The sequence below is a fragment of the Monodon monoceros genome, unplaced genomic scaffold (assembly GCF_005190385.1).
Source record: "Monodon monoceros isolate NGI ecotype Baffin Bay Population unplaced genomic scaffold, NGI_Narwhal_1 Super_Scaffold_19, whole genome shotgun sequence".
Taxonomy (NCBI): domain Eukaryota; kingdom Metazoa; phylum Chordata; class Mammalia; order Artiodactyla; family Monodontidae; genus Monodon; species Monodon monoceros.
The window spans coordinates 42,437,980-42,455,463 of record NW_021703775.1 but is presented as its reverse complement, the minus strand read 5'-3'; the positions used below and the strand labels follow the sequence as shown (position 1 = coordinate 42,455,463).

The 17,484-nt window shown below is 35.6% G+C and overlaps 1 protein-coding gene across 8 annotated transcripts in view; it reads right to left on the bottom strand.

Moving 5' to 3' along the window:
* CCDC88A (coiled-coil domain containing 88A) overlaps window positions 1-17,484 on the bottom strand; it is a 126,260-nt gene that overhangs the window by 67,984 nt on the left and 40,792 nt on the right. For all 8 annotated transcript variants that reach the window (XM_029231992.1, XM_029231991.1, XM_029231993.1 and 5 more), the window contains exons 5-8: window positions 16,904-16,962; window positions 13,276-13,359; window positions 11,432-11,572; window positions 4,205-4,377 (exon numbers count right to left, since the gene is read on the bottom strand). In XM_029231992.1, the coding sequence (XP_029087825.1) occupies window positions 4,205-4,377; window positions 11,432-11,572; window positions 13,276-13,359; window positions 16,904-16,962 (457 nt within the window). The remainder of the gene's footprint in view (window positions 1-4,204; window positions 4,378-11,431; window positions 11,573-13,275; window positions 13,360-16,903; window positions 16,963-17,484) is intronic.

Genomic DNA, 17,484 nt, shown 5'->3' with positions numbered 1-17,484 from the left:
ACAGGTTGTTAAATGCTTTTTTAAAAATTAAAAACAAATTTTTTATTGTGGTAACATATATATAACATAATATTGCAATTTTAAGTGTACAGTTCAGCAGCATTAGTTACATTTACAGTGTTGTTAAACTATCACGACTATGTATCCCCAAAACTTTTTCATCACCCCGAAGCGAAATTCTATACTCATTAAGCAGTAACTCCCTAATCTACTTTCTGTCTCTCTCAATATGCCTATTAAAGATATTTCATTTAAGTGGAATTATTCAATATTTGTCCTTTGTACCTGGCTTATCTCACTTAGCAAGTTGTTTCTATGGCTCATCCATGTTGTAGCAGCTAACAAAATTTCATCTTTTATGGCTGAATAATATTCCATTGTGCCTAAAGCACATTTTGTTTATCCATCTGTTCATGGCCATTTGGATTGTTTCCACCTTTTGTCTACTGGGAGTAATGCTACAATGAACATTGGCATACCAGTATCTGTTTGAGTGTCCGTTTTCAATTTTAGTGGGATATACCAAGGTGTGGAATTGCTGGGTCATATAAAAATTCTATAGTTAACTTTTTGAGGAATATTCCAATCCTTTGGGCTTCCCTGGTGGCACAGTGGTTGAGAATCCACCTGCCAATGCAGGGGATACAAGTTCGATCCCTGGTCCAGGAAGATCCCAGATGCTGCAGAGCAACTAAGCCCTTGCGCCACAACTACTGAGCCTCTGCTCTAGAGCCAGTGAGCCACAACTACTGAGCTCATGTGCCACAACTGAAGCCCATGTGCCTAGAGCCCTTGCTCCACAACAAGAAAAGCCACCACGATGAGAAGCCCGTGCACCGCAACGAAGAGTAGCCCTCGCTCGTCCCAACTAGAGAAAGCCCGCACACAGCAAGGAAGACCCAACACAGCCAAAGATAAATAAATAAAATAAATAAAAATTTTTTAAAAACCCTCAAACTATTAAAAAAAATTTTCAATGCTTTCAATTTTACTTTTTTTTTAAAGTTTACCTAGGAACTCAATTTAAAAATGGACAAAGGATCTGAATAAACATTTTTCCAAAGAAGATATACAAGTGGCAAATAAGCACATGAAAAGACGCTCAACAGGACTTCCCTGGTGGCGCAGGGGTTAAGAATCCACCTGCCGGGCTTCCCTGGTGGCGCAGTGGTCGAGAGTCCGCCTGCTGATGCAGGGTATGCGGGTTCGTGCCCCGGTCCAGGAAGATCCCACATGCCGCGGAGTGGCTGGGACCGTGAGCCATGGCTGCTGAGCCTGCGCGTCCGGAGCCTGTGCTCCGCAACGGGAGAGGCCACAGCAGCGAGAGGCCCGCGTACCACAAAAAAAAAAAAAAGAATCCACCTGCCAATGCAGGGGACAAGGGTTCGAGCCCTGGCCCAGGAAGAACCGATATGCCGCAGAGCAACTAAGCCCGTGCGTCACAACTACTGAGCTTGTGCTCTAGAGCCCGCGATCCACAACTACTGAGCCCACATGCCACAACTACTGAAGTCTGCGCGCCTGGAGCCCATGCTCCGCAACAAAAGAAGCCACCGCAATGAGAAGACCCCACACTGTAACAAAGAGTAGCCCCCGCTCACCGCAACTAGAGAAAGCCTGTGGTCAGCAACAAAGATCCAATGTAGCCAAAAATAAATAAATAAATTTATTAAGAAAAAAGATACTCAACATTATTAGTCATCAGGGAACTGGAAGTCAAACCACAATGAGGTATCACTCCACACCCACTAGGATGGCTATAATCAAAAAGGTGTATAATAACAGGTATTGGTGAGGATATCAAGATGCTGGAGCCCTCATACATTGCTGGTGCGGATGTAAAATGGTGCAGCCAAATAGTTCGACAGTTCCTCAAAAGGTTAAACATAGAGCTACTATATGACCCAGCATTTCCACTTCTCAGTAAATACCCAAGAGAAATGAAAATATATGTATACACAAAAATGTGTACGTGAATGTTCATAGAGCATTATTTAAACAGCCAAAAAGTAGAAACAATCCAAATGTCCATCAACTCATAAATGAGTAACCGAAATGTGGTATATCCATGTGAGAGAATATTATTCAACCATAAAAAGGAATGAAGTACTGCTATATGGTACAACATGGATGAACCCTGACAACATTATGCTAAGTGAAAGAAGTCAGTCACAAAAGGCCACATAATATATGAATCCATTTATATGAAATGTCCAGAATAGGCAGATCTATAGAACTAGAAAGTGTATTAGTGTTTCTGAGGAGCCAAGGGCAAAGAGGGATGGAGAGTGACTGTTGATGGGTATGGAGTTTCCTTTTGGGGTGATGAAAATGTCTTGAAATTAGACAGCATGTGATGGTTGCAGAATTCTAAATAAACTAAAAATCACTGAATCATACACTTTAAAAGGATAAATTTCCTGATATATGAACTAGATCTCAATAAAGCTGTGTTTTTTAAAAAGAATTTGTGTGAGAGAAAAACTCTTTGGAAACATGGGATCCATGGAGACAGACAGTATTATTAAAGGAAGGCTTTGATAGTGGTAACTGCCACTTAGAAGTGAAATTTATAAGGAATTACTTCTTGTTCTATCCAAATTGCAAATTATACTTTTACTCTGTATGTTAATAAATCCAAAGCAATTATATTATGATGTACCACCCACAAGTATGGTGTTAGTTAATTTGCATGTTCTCATTACAATTATTTATTTGCATTAGGTATAAGGCAACCTGAACTAAATTTATCCACCATGATTCCATACTTCATCACTTTAGTAAAGATCTATCTCAACAAAAACACTTAAAACAAATGTTAATAGAAGAAATCTATGAAGGGACACATTTTCAAAGGACAACGAAGATATGAGATGGTATTTGATGTAATGCTAGTTACTGGGAATACTTGCTATATCTGGCATATTTATTTACTCATTAAAACTATTCATTTACATTTTCCAATCAGCGTATGAGACCAAATTTTACTAATGTCTCTAAGTTGCTTGGAATTTTAATAACGCTATGCCCAAGTAAATTTTATTTTAAAATCAAATTCTAATATAGTGCAAAATGTTAAATGAATTCACAGCCATCACTGCAGTTCTAATTGCATGCTTTATCTAAAGACTGGGGAAGATTGTGCTAAATTATATGGAACCAACTAGTGCTCACTGTTTAGGCTATCCATTAACTGCCAGTCAAACTAATAACAGCAATCTCTTCCCTAATTTTCATGGTGCAGCTGTTTATAGAATATCCTGGGCGTGTTCACTTCAATAGATACATAATAATGCAGACATTCACAATGAAAGCTGTATTTTTTTGTTTTCAAAGTTCCCTATGGACTGTACATTTTTTCTACCTTGCATATTCAACCACTTTCTTAAACTAACCGCTTTAAACAATCAGTAAATAAACTTAATTGCTATATTGCGGTTTTAAATTTAAAATCTACACTCCGAAGCCCAAATTCCAGGAAGACAAACCAAAAAACAAAAAAGGAAAGAAAGAAAAAAAGCCTAAAATACAAAACTCCTTTGTTCTTTTTAAACTGCAATACAGAAAATCTCCAGCAGAGACTGGTTATTTCTTTCCATGTGATTTACCAAGGAATGCCTATGTGACATTTATACTGACTTTCCTGTAATGATCTTTGAAAGTTAAATAGATATTAATTTCATCAGCACTAACCAACCAGAATATTTACCATTTCTAAGTATTGATACATGACTCAGGCATTTCAATTACTCAATGCAGAAGATACACAAAATTATTTTTTTGTAATACTGTATACCAAAAATTCAGTTTTTTAGAACATTAATTTAAAAAAAGCTAAACTTATTGATCTGTATCAGTGGTTGCCACTGTTTTGGATTTCAAGAAATTAAAAAATTAAGCAGACCTCAATTTGCCAAGGAAAAACATTATTTTATGAAAGAAAGGACATCCTAACACTAGAAAAATAGGGCATGCTTTAAACTGATACAGAATAAAGGGCATCCTTTAAATTGATAAGATTTAGCATTAATAAAACCTTATGTCAGTCTGCTTATTTTTCTCACTTTGGCAAATACTACCAAAAAACTTTGACACAGCCTAGCAACTGGGAACCACGCGTCCATATTCCATAAGCCTAAAAACATTGTTTAGATCACCTTTGCAACTATATAAATTCAATAAGCCTTGAAAAGCAACAACTTACAATTCCTGCCTAAGCCTTCTTATCTTGGCCTTAGCATCTGCCAGTTCCACTGACAGATGTTGTCGACTTTCTGTTCGCTTCATGCCTGGAGAACCACAAGGTGACTGTGCAGATGAAGAGGCATGGGGTGGAAAATGAAGACCATCCCGCTCTTCAGAGAGTTCAACGATAGTCTAAGGAAATAGAGAAATAAATCACAGAATCACTTTTAGTATTTTACGTATCAGAGAACCAAACACATCAAAACTAGTCACTAAGTCTAAGTATTATACTGCAACATCAAAAAAGAATTCTTTGGTCAAAAATAACTTTGTCATATTTAGCTGTCATTTTTTAAAGTTTTATTCAACAGTAGATGGATGAGCTATTTAGTAGATAACACAAGAACAAGACTTAATACTTCTTTCCCTTCCCAGTGTTTTAACAAAAAAAAGTAAATTGTGGTAAAATAAGAACAGATAGCAACTGTTGGAAAGGCATAAAAGACTTATTGACATAGTAAAGAAATTAACTCAAGAGTGATGTGTCTATAATTGTGCTGTCCAACATGGTAACCAGTAGCACAAGTGGCTAATCTCAAAGTTAAAGAGTTAAAAATACAGTTCCTTAGTCACATTAGCCACACTTCAAGGGCACAACAGCCACAAGTAGCTAGTGGTTACCGCACTGGACAGTGCAGAATTACAGTCTTGCCATTCTTGCAGAATTGGACAACACTGCTCTAGAATTGTAAATAGAAACCTCAGAGGGACCTAAAAAAACCTCAGAAGTTTAGTTCAACCTCTTAATTCTGCAGCTAAGGTAACTGAGGCACAGAGACTGATTTGCCCATGATCTCACAACTAGTTCATAGCAATGCCAAGACTCCAGACCAGTCTCTTCACTCCATATCCTATGCTCTCTCTTACAATACTAGTTCTAATCTGCTTCCCATCTCAAAGCTTAACTTTATTCCTTTCTCTAGAGACCCACCATGGGACACAAATCTTCTATTTATCCTAAATCTGAACTTTAAGGGCTATTTAACCTACATGTATCTCAATCATATTCCTCCATTCCCCTAATTTTCCTCTTATTGGAAAATTCTCTTATTCTAAACCACTTTCTCAGATTTTCTTTCAAACTTCCCAGGCAAACAGAAATTGTCTTTGGTAGACATTTCATCTGTCCTTCTGCTCCAGATGGAATGGGTAGAGTTACACCTCAGGAACATGAAATCACCATCCTCACTTTGTCTCTCATCACCAAGTTTTACAATGCCCTCATTGAATCATTACTTTTCTTCTTCTTTTTTTAAACCACCCATCAGAATTCATTTCTTTATCCTTGCAATACATTTGAGCACAAATCAAGGTCTGTCCAACTACTGCTTTCACAGATTCCAGTATTCCTACTGATAAACCTCAGAATATGACCTCCCAGTTCCCTTTCTCTCTACAACTCCACATCCACTTCCAATCCAATACATACAGGCTTCTCCAGTTAAAGAACCATTCCTCTCTTGCGCCATATCACCATTCCTATGCCTGAACCTCTAATCACTCAGTTCCCCCTTTTTGCCCAGTCAAATATATTATTCTTGGCTACCCTAGAGTTTCTACTCAGCCTGGAACTACAATTAGGCTGTTAAATGTCACCCTTACTTTCTAATTTAACACCACCATGCCATTCTTTTTTTTTTTTTTGCGGTATGCGGGCCTTCTCACCGCTGTGGCCTCTCCCGCTGCAGAGCACAGGCTCTGGACACGCAGGCTCAGCGGCCATGGCTCACGGGCCCAGCCACTCCACGGCATGTGGGGTCATCCCGGACCGGGGCACGAACCCACATCCCCTGCATCGGCAGGCGGACTCTCAACCACTGCGCCACCAGGGAAGCCCACCATGCCATTCTTTGACTATGGCTCACTCTTTGAGGAAAAAACAAAAGGGAACTAATATTTATAGAACCCCTAGCTAGGGGATTTTCCAACAAGATCTTAACCAATACTATAATTGGCAATAGAGGCTTTACATCTATTTTAGACATAAGGAAACTGAGGTGCATATAGATTAAATAACTTAACCAAAGTTACACATCTAATGGTTAGGTATAACAGGAGTTCAAATTCAAGTCTGACTCAAACACTATGTCATTTTCCTTACCTACCATCAGTTTTTCTATTTCTGCTCCAAGGTGATAAAGAACTCTAAAAAACAAAACAAACCAAAAAACATATACAGCCCTACTACAGAAATTGCCATCCACTTTCAGTTAAGCTCTTTCCAATGCCCATCAATTCTTTTATTGAAAATCTTGATGATTTCCCGGCAAAATTTTCCCACAATGGCTGTTGTAAATATATTCCCTTTTCTCTACATAAGCCCCCAACTACAAACTGCTATCATCACTTCCAACAAATGACCCCTTCTCCAACTTGTCAAAGAAACAAAACCACCTGTGATAAACTCCTCCGTTTTTATGCATCTCTTATTCCCAACATATATTCCTTACTTCTATAACATTTTCAATTTCTCTCTTCCTATTGGTTTTTTCTCCTTGTTCTTCAAAGACATACAAGTTTCTACTATCTAAGGGAAAAAAAATCACATTTTTCCTTTACTATCCTTCTACTATTTCTCTTTCAGTGCTACTTTTTGAAGGGTGGTTTGTTCACTGACATTACTTCATCTTGTCCATCTACCCAGTATGTCCAGCCCAACTTCCCTGTCTCTGTGAAGGGAGAGACAGTAACTCTGTGAACAGTGTTACTAATTTCCATAGTAGCCCAAGCTCAAACTTCACAGAACCAACTTTTATCTGTATATTTTCTTACTGTCTCAATTATCTTTAATCTTGCCTTCTAACATCTGTCTTTAACAATAACATCTGCACACAGTATTAACTAAATATCTCTTTCATGAACAAACTAGAACTTAATTTTATGCCATCTTACAATTTTTCATTTACAATGTTTTTTTTTAATAAACCAGATACAATCTTTCTTATGCTTCCTTGGTATCCCTGATGTTATCCACCATAGTAGTGTGCACAAAAAGAGCTGCTCAAAAATATTTAACTGAATGATTTACAAAACGGAAAACTCAAGAAAAGTACTGAAGACACATATTACGTTTGAAATTAGCAGGTGGTGAAATTAAAGTATCAAGAACTTCCAGATGCCAACAAACAGAGCACAAAAGATCTATGGGCTGCAAAATATTTTTTAAAGCGAAAGAAACCTGGTATTGAGAAGTAAGAGTATCCACAGATATTTTCCATTAAAGATTATGTAGACATTTTGACTTTTCTCTAATAGTGGTAGTTTCTGGAGCTCAAGAACTCCAAACATTTTCAAAAAATCTGACAGGAAATGTTATTAAGGCATACCTTTAATTTCTAAAGCCTTCTCTGATTCTTCCGATCCTAGACATTCCACTAATGGTTGCAAGTAATATCTTCCTTCTTTAAATTCCTATAGTATTTTTTTAGATATATGTGTCTTTTTTGGTACTTGTCACTTTCAAATTTTTATTACAGTTAATTCGTTTATTAAAATAATTTCCCTATTAGATTGTAACAATCTTTGGTTCTTTTTTGAAAGTTTGTCAGTTTGTTGCTCCCACATACTCTAGCACAAGATCTTGCAAAAAGCAGGTATTTATTAATATATGTTGAAGAATGAACATAAAAAGATACAATGCTAAAAAAATTCTGGTGACAATAATTCTACTTATAGAACTCGTCATTAAGGAAAAGAATCAGAGATGTGCTCAGCACAATCACAGATTTAGGAAAAGGTGTTATAAAGGTTAGGGACACAAGCGTTGGAGTTAGAATGGACAAGTTACCTAACTTCTCTGAACTTGAGAATCTTCATCTATAAAATGGGGTTATTGTGCAGACTTACTAAGATAGTATACAATAAACTTATAACACAAAGCTTGGCATAAACAGTGACGATAAATATTTGGTTTTTGGTAAAGGGAGAGGACTGAAGAGATTCTTGTTTCATGGCATTAAGAACAAAAAAATGAAGAGTAATTAAAAACAGGGCGACCAAATTATATTTTCTAGATCGAAGTGAAACAATTATTACAAAAGATCAATAAAAACAGAAAAAAGGGCTCTCTGTTCTGACAAGGGGGAGCATCCCCTGTGGATAGCCTGCGGCTCCCAATTCTTGCCATGCCAGCAAGTGGAGGATTTAAGTGCTTTAGATGCCCACTTCAACTCCCAGTGTGAGTACTACTGCTCGCCAGGATACACACTGAAATGGGAGCGGACAACAAAGCCTGGAGCAGCCGACCAGCCTGTGATGATATGGAATCTCCCAGAATCAAGTGCCCAAGTATGAAAGAACACATTTCTGATCCTAATAAGCTGACAGTCCTCAGTGTCCTGGGAGATACCCGAGGGAACAGACACAGCAAACAACATTCTACTGATGCTATTCTAAAAGCCCTCCCCACCAGACTCAAATTTTCCTGAAGGAGATCACAAGATACAGTACATAGTCTATGACAGAGCTGAGAACAAGGGGATCTGCAAATTTCTAGTTTAAGTCAGAGTCAGATGCTGCGACAAAATTCAACGTCCCAGGGAACAGTTACATGAAATGTCTAGCAGCAATAGTTATGGAGCCACTTGCAAGTTGTCCTGCATCAGTGGCCACAAGCCACAGGGTAGCCTTGCCTGAGTTTGTCAATTCAGTCTGGCTTGGTCTGGCATGGAGCCCACCTGTGTAACCATGAATATCAATGTGGGCATCAGAACAGCAGTCTTATGACTTCTGGATCAGTTTTATGAGAAAAGGAGACTCCTCACTGTGTCCACACCCATAGCCCCAAATCTCTACTGGCTGCAGCAAGAAATGCTACAGCAAGCACAGTGTGACCTGGATCTTCAACACATCATCTTGTGCTGGCAGGCCATGTTCCCGACCCTCACTGGCAGGATAGGAACAAAGATTACGCCTCCAGCACTAGCTCTGCAGTCCAGGCAGAATCCCATTCTATTCCTTCACTATGGTGCTAGCGGATAAGCACAGCACGGACAAGGAGCACTATGTCTCCCTGATGACACCTGTGGCCCTTTTCAGCCTGACTGACACTTTCCCCTTGGGAAAAGAGGAGATGGTCCTGCAAGCTGAAGTGGGCCAAACCTGTAACACCTGATGGGATGGCTCTTCTCTCCACAATTTTCTTTCTACATAGTGCTGTGTACACAGAAAGGCCTTAAAAATATCTTTAATGTACAGATTTTTATTTGTTATTTTTAAAGTCTATTTTATTATAAGCTTTCTCTGCACTTAAAAATTAGCACCAAGCTATGTGTACTTTGAAGTGCTCCAAAAAATATGAATATGATATTTACTCTTTCTCTCTTTACTCCATCATGGCTAGTTAATTTTGTAGAGAAATTAGAAACCACAGCCATAAACATTGCTCTCAATATGTCAGTGTGATACATAACTTTCTCCTATTTTGTTTTTTTATATAAAATTAATTAATAAAATATTTTGGAAGAAAAAAGCAGAAAAAAGTTAAAGGGAAAATGTTAATAAGAACTTGTTTCAATCCAATTGAATGATACCGAATTATTATATTTACATACTGTATTTACATGTGTCTAATATTTTTCACAATTATTTTTAATTATCTTTTCTAACTACTCCACTGTTTATCCAAATTGAAGTTTTTTTCCCCCAGAGAAGTGAGTTTAAACCAGCTAGAAATTTGTTTTCCAAATACCTGAGGCAGGAGAATGTGACTACATTCTCCTGCCTCAGGTATTTAGAAAACTTTTCCTTGTTAGAAAAACAAATTCAACTAAAATGCTTAATCAGGCAGGATAACAGATTTTTAAACGGTTTTTCAAACAATCATGCTATATAGTGTTTCACATTCCTTTTAGTTTTGACACAAATCATGTAATGACAAGTATTTTGTTTATATTTCTCCAAAATAACATCCTTCTTCACTCCATATTAATTATTTCATGTAAGTGAGATCAAACAACTTTTACATATCCATCAGTCATATGAAACCAAAGTACAGAGTTTTAGAAGTAATTCCTAAGAAGCTGGAAGACACCTTTTCAAAATACCTTTAATATCTTGAAACGCAAATAGAGAAATGTTATAGAAAATGGATAATACAGTAAAAAGACACTAACATAAAAAATTATATAGCATATGGTTCAAAATATGGTTCAGATTGAAAATAAAGTAATCTAAATATCTCAGGGTAGGTAAGGATGATATACATTAGGGATGTTGTGCAACTCACTCTTTTCTTCCTTTGGTCTCACTGTCTTAGATTTTTAAAAAAATTTAGTTGTTGCTCTAAAATATTTACTTCCTATATTTTCTTCTCTTTTAATGCCTTAAGAAAAACTGAAAATTCCCATCAGAAATGAATATATTTTATAGTGATGTGAAAGTTTTTTGTTCCAAAAAAATCTTTAGAAATTTCTCCTATGTAGTCTTTCATTAGTCCCAAGAGTAATCAAATTCTCTATAAATAAGTTCAAATCGTCTCTCTCATGTAAATGGAGCAAATAATCAAACTTTTACATTCTCCAGAATGACAGAGTACTTTGGTCTGCTATTAAGAAAATATTACTCACCATCACATGCAGTAATGTCTAGACTCCTTTAAAAATTATAAGCTGCTTTCAGAGACTGCAGGCAAAAAATCTGGTGCAATTTTACTCTTTTTAAAAACCAAAGTACTCTCTTAAAGGAGTTTATAATAATTCTCTTTTCTAAAATCATATCTCATTATACTGACTACAAAAATATGAGACCTTTTGTGGGACATTTTATTCAGAACACCTGTTATTCTCCTTTTATTAACACTTATTTTTCCAATCTCAAAATGTGGCAATAAAACTACAAAATTAACCTTAAGCAAATTCTTCTACCTTGAAAAGGCAATGATTTTTCCACTTACATCAACGATATTTTTAGTTTCATACTTTTGTACTGTTGCCAGAACTATGGGGATGAGTTAAAAAACACAAGAACAAAATCAGAGTAATTTAAAAGGAAGGAGAAAAGAAAACCTAATTGCAATGTGTTTACTAGCAATTTGGGGCTCTTATGCAGCCTTTCTGGCTCCTATGTTGCACAAAAGACATATAGTACTTTATTACCTGTCCCTAAGAAACAAAGTATCAATTCTGAAAAATCTCTGAAGTTTTTTGGAAAGTAAACTTTCCTAATATACTAAAAGAAATTTACAAACCTCCGAATGCTCATCTCTCTCATCTATAAGTCTTTTTAGATGCAATACCATGTTTTTCAAGAGTGGTTCTATTTCCTCCTGAGACATGTCGGTCACTTCCATCCATTGTAGATCAAACACATTTTCCTGATTATGGGTTACCTTTAGAGAGCAACCAAAGTAAACAATTTTTTAAATGGCTAATACTTAAAAATAGATTTAATTTTAGTATAATATTAGCTTAAATACTATATATCCCATATAATAAAAATATGAAAAGCAAATATGATATCTTGAAATTAATGAATGATGAAAAGGCTTCTACTAAAAATTATTTTTACTAAATGTAATCTTTAAATGAATTTAGCCAACTAAAAAATAAGATATTTAATTTCTTTATTTTTTATTTTTTGCCACACCACGCAGCGCGTGGGATCTTAGTTCCCCAACCAGGGATCGAACCTGCACCCCCCCCCCCTGCATTGGGAGCACGGAGTCTTAATTACTGGACCGCCAGGGAAGTCCCAAAAATAAAATATTTAATTCAAGACATTCTTAAGGGAAGGTAATACTAATAGGTCTGACAACTGCTTTAACAAACTCAATTAATCTTTTCCTTAGATAAGACTAAGTTTATTGTACTTGAATTCAAAAGCAAAAGTTTTAATCCTGTAGGATATAGGTTATTGCACTTTTATACTTGAAAAGCTAAGTCTTTATAGATTCTGAAGAAGACACTGCCATAGAACCTTAGGAGAAAAGGATGCCCAGTATAAAGAGTTTTAAAAGAATGGAAAAGTTATATGAGTGAAATACTTATTTCTTGCTTTCCATTTCTCACTGTGATTCTGATATTTTGCTTTAACTTTCACAATAAACATCAAAAATAACACTTTCAAGAATGGTGGCAAATTTAGTAACTTGCGGTACTCAGCATTTATTCAAAATCAAATACAAATCACAAAGCTAACAGAAACAAACATATGTATGTATATATAAAGGGAAACTACCAACAAAACTGTATCTTGTAGAGTACTAATACGCTTACTGCTGACAATATTACTGACCAGAAAGCGGGGCTCTTTGAATATTAACTAAGAGAAAAGATGATATATGGAACACAAAGTCATTTAAATAGAGAATATTTAAACACAACAATTCTCACTATTTAAAACTCTCTCCCTTTCCTTAGTTCTCTTTCTAATCAGCATGTAAAATTTAACATGCTGTAGTTCTAAAAACTCTAAAGTACGCAAGATTAAAAGCCCAAGACTAGACAGATGCAGAAATAGCAGCTTTTAAAAACAATCTTAACAAATAAATATTAGCTTCAATTATTTGACATTGTACACTATGTCCTCCATTTAGGTTTTTATATGGATGTTATAAATCACTAATGTGTTTATAATTCAAGTAATATCTTCAGTAGAAATTATGCTGTGCCCATTCACTAAAAAAAAAAAATCACTGGAATCACATAATACTAATAGGTTAGTATTATCATCTTACCTCACTTTAGTTTTGAATTACAGGCAGTGATCCACTTTGTGCTGCTTCCATTTACTATACTATTCATGCTGTGATGTCTAACAAAGAAATATACATTCCTCAAATAGCACTTTCTGCCTATATCTCTATGGATAAAGGCAACAGTACATCTGTAGTCAGCACTGTGCCACGTAGAAGATAATTCATTCAAGAAACTATGTCTAAAGAAAAGAAGATAATTTTTCTAAAAGCAGAGTTCATCTATAATTGACTTTGATTTATTCTTGCTTAATCCATGATGGTATTTGGGGAGACATACAAATAAAACATACCACAAGCTTCATAAAAATACATAAAAATTGTATACAGATTATTACCTCTTGAATATGTGCGGCAACTGCTGCTTTTGTATCAAAATCTAAACCTTGAATTCTTTCAATAAATTCTTCTTTTTTCTGACACTAAGAGAAACGAATAAACCAATCATTCATACTTTATAGGGTATAGTTGTTAATATGTTGTAAATAACCAAAAATTCATTAGGCTAAAAAGATTGGCTACATTTTGAACAATGAGGGTTTTGTTTTGCATTTAAATGATCTCTAATATACTTACCCTAATAAAAAGATAACAATTTAGAAATATTTATTTAAAAAGCAACATATTGAAAATCCATACCATTTCTACGCTGAAAAGTTTTAAGTTCTAAAGCGGGTAACCATTACACAAACCATCTAAGGTCAGTACAATATAATTAGGCTAACTTTACAAACAGAGAAGTAAAGAATAAAGAACTTGTTTCAGAGAGGATAAGTTACTTGCCAAAAAACACAGTGAGTCAGTGGCAGAATTCGGAATACAGCCAAAATGCTCAGTCAGTCTTTGCCTATCATCAAACAACACAGCCCTTTTTCTTGGAAAAAAAATTTTAAGCAATTTTTACTTCAGGCTTACAATTCATTCTCACATCTTCATCCTATCAATCTCAATAAAAGAAACCTACTTTTGTGGCCCAGTTCAACACATATAAGGTAATACAATAAATATTTGATTTGTTTCTAACACAAAGTTACCAGGGGCAAAATTTAAGAATGTATACACAAGTACACATGTATCAAGTGGAATAAAGGCAGCTTGTGTACCTTTTAAAAAACTTTATATAAACTAAAAATATTAATGCAAACCTCATCTTTTTCTTTCCATTCAGTACTGAATAACAGTTTAACATGCATCTTACTCTCTGCCTCTTGTCTACCTCTCTTATACTGCAATCCAACTGTGTTTAACTGTATTCTTACAGCTACCAAATGAGAAGTGCATACAAAACAGACAGCACTGCCTTGTCTAGCTTAGTTGCATCTCTTGGGCCAATTACTGAACTACTAGTGAAGACACTATACTCAAAAAAGGAAACTTGGCTCTTTGGTCAGTAAGAAACTTAGCAAGGTTCTGATTTACACTCTACACATTTATTATATCATGACATTTTTAAAACATCTTTATTGGAGTATAATTGCTTTACAGTGTTGTGTTAGTTTCTGCTGTATAACAAAGTGAATCAGCTATATGCATACGTATATCCCCATATCCCCTCCCTCTTGCATCTCCCTCTCACCCTCCTTATCCCACCCCTCTAGGTGGTCGCAAAGCACCAAGCTGTGCCATGCGGCTGCTTCCCACTAGCTATCTATTCTACATTTGGTAGTGTATATATGTCAGTGCTACTCTCTCATTTCGTCCCAGCTTACCCTTCCCCCTCCCCGTGTCCTCAAGTCCATTCTCTACGTCTGTGTCTTTACTCCTGTCCTGCCCCTAGGTTCATCAGAACCATTTATTTTTTTAGATTCCATATATATGTTAGCATACAGTATTTGTTTTTCTCTTTCTGACTTACTTCACACTGTATGACAGACTCTAGGTCCAGGTCCATCCACTTCACTACAAATAACTCAGTTTTGTTTCTTTTTATGGCTGAGTAATATTTCATTGTATATATGTGCCACATCTTCTTTACCCATTCATCTGTCGATGGAAACCTAGGTTGCTTCCATGTCCTGGCCATTGTAAATAGTGCTGCAATGAACATTGTGGTACATGACTGTTTTTGAATTATGGTTTTCTCGGGGTATATGCCCAGCAGTGGGATTGCTGGGTCGTATGGTAGCTCTATTTTTAGGTTTTTAAGGAACCTCCATGCTGTTCTCCATAGTGGCTGTATCAATTTACATTCCCACCAACAGTGCAAGAGGGTTCCCTTTTCTCCACACCCTCTCCAGCATTTATTCTTTGTACATTTTTTGATGATGGCCATTCTGACTGGTGTGAGGTGATACCTCATTGTAGTTTTGATTTGCATTTCTCTAATGATTAGTGTACATCATAGTATTTTATTTCTACTTCCATAAAATTTAATTTAATTAAGCACATTTCTATCAGTGCAGAAAGTTGCTTATCCTATAAAAGCAAAATTATTAGGATGATACAGAAATTCAATTAAATTTAAAATTAAATTAAATTAAAATTAATTTTAAATTAAATTTAAAATTAAATTATGAGAAATGTACAGTTCCCAGCTATGACTAGGAAGTCAGAGTTTTGGAGGGATGTGATAAAAACTACCAGGTTTAAAAACAAGAATTTTTTTGGTCTAGTAAATAATATTTGACAGGCATAGTGAGAACAATTAAGAATGACTTTCGGATAGTACATTTGTGGCATATATAAAATAACTAACTTTTTAGGTATGGTAACCCCAATTTTTAAATGTTATGCTTCCAAAAGTGACTTATGTATAGTTTGAGCCAGTGAACATATATAAAATGGCAGGGTTATAATAAGTATGACTCACTGAAGGGTCCCCCAATTCAACTGCCATACCTTTGTCTGCCTTCAGTTTAAACACATACACTTCCCTTTTCTAAGTCCTAGAGCCACTGTTTATTTATACTACCTTTAAAAGCTCACCCTGTAACACAGTCTCAACACAGATCAATGAGAATTCTTCCTTTACCTTAAAATACCCACAATTTGCACTAAATCTCACCTCTGTTCAAACTCTGAAAGTTTTAAGAATTCTGAAAATGTTTTATAAATAGGTTAGGTTTTCTTAAAGAATATCGAATGAAGTTGATAGGTTCTTGAAGGCTAGAAAGGAGAAAGAGTACCAAGACGGAAAAAAGAATGAGAAGATTCACTTTGAAGTTGAATAATCAGAATATCAGTGTTGTCCAATACAAGTACTCACTAGCTAACTGTGGCTACTGACTATTGAAATATAGCTAGTGCAACTGAAAAACTGAAACTGTAATTTTATTCAATTGTAACTAATTTAAACTTAAATAGCAACACATGGCTAGTGGCTATTCTACTGACAGCCCAGCTCTAGAGCATAAAAAGAGTATGGTGTTAAAAACAGAACTATAAACAGTTTCACTTCCAACTATAAAGACTCTTGTGAAGACTAAATCATCATCAGCAAATTTTTTTCCACTTAAAATTAAGCTCTCTTTTATCTTTATATACAGTTTTTAAAGTGTTATGGGCACTAAAGTTACTTCTAATTCTATTACGTTAATTGATTCCTAAGCCAGCAGATTATCGTGATTTCATCATTTCTGCCTCCTTTTGATCATCAATCCTCTTCCCTTCTGTAACACACACACATGCGTGCATAAATCATAGGATGTTCTGGGAGAGGTTTTTAAGGGTACCTCTAGGGAAACTTGAAAAGCTGGGGCCTTTAAAAGCCTCGAATAAAAAAAAAGAATAATTAAATGTTTTAAATGATTATGACTACCTGATAATATAACTAAAGTTTGAAATAAAGTAACAGAATGAGTGTTTTTCTTCAAAAACCTTCTCCTTAGGAGGTTATACAGTTATTTAAAAATTTCTAACATGGACTTTGAACACCAATGGCCCATCCTTAAGTCTTTCAGAAACTAGAGCCTGAAAAATTTATAAAAAGTTATTAAAATAAAAATATGAAGAATTATTTTAACTTACCTGAACTGCGCAACCCAGTAAAAGTAAAAGCAACTTTTTAACTTCTTCTGTGCCTTGTTCTGAAATAAAAACAACTACTAAGTACAACATTTTACTTTAGTTCAACTCTCTTATAGTGGTAGTATTACTTCTAGAGGTGATATTCACAACTTGACCAAGGGGTTAAGTTTATAAGTGCAGTGGAGAATTCAGAAAAGCAGCTCTGTGTGTGCACAATATGGTAAGAGGAATTTTGAAGGGCTGCAGTACAGATAAAACAGCTTTCAAAGCTCTGTGTGATAAAGGATGCTAACTCTAAATCCACTACTTCTCCGTAAGTCATTATACTACACCAGCATACCAAATTAGGAACCTCTACTATAGAGACATGCCACAGCCAGCCAAAATGGTTCCTAATAGGTCTGGCTTCTCTTAGGCCTATTGGCGTTTTCTTTCTAAAACACTGACCTTATATGATTCATCTACCTATAAAATGTAAACGGCTTTCCCCTGCGTAGATTCATGAAAATCAAAACCTTAAATATCAGTTACGGTGAGGCTGGTAAAATAAATGTATATAACAAGCTGGATAAAGTTTATGG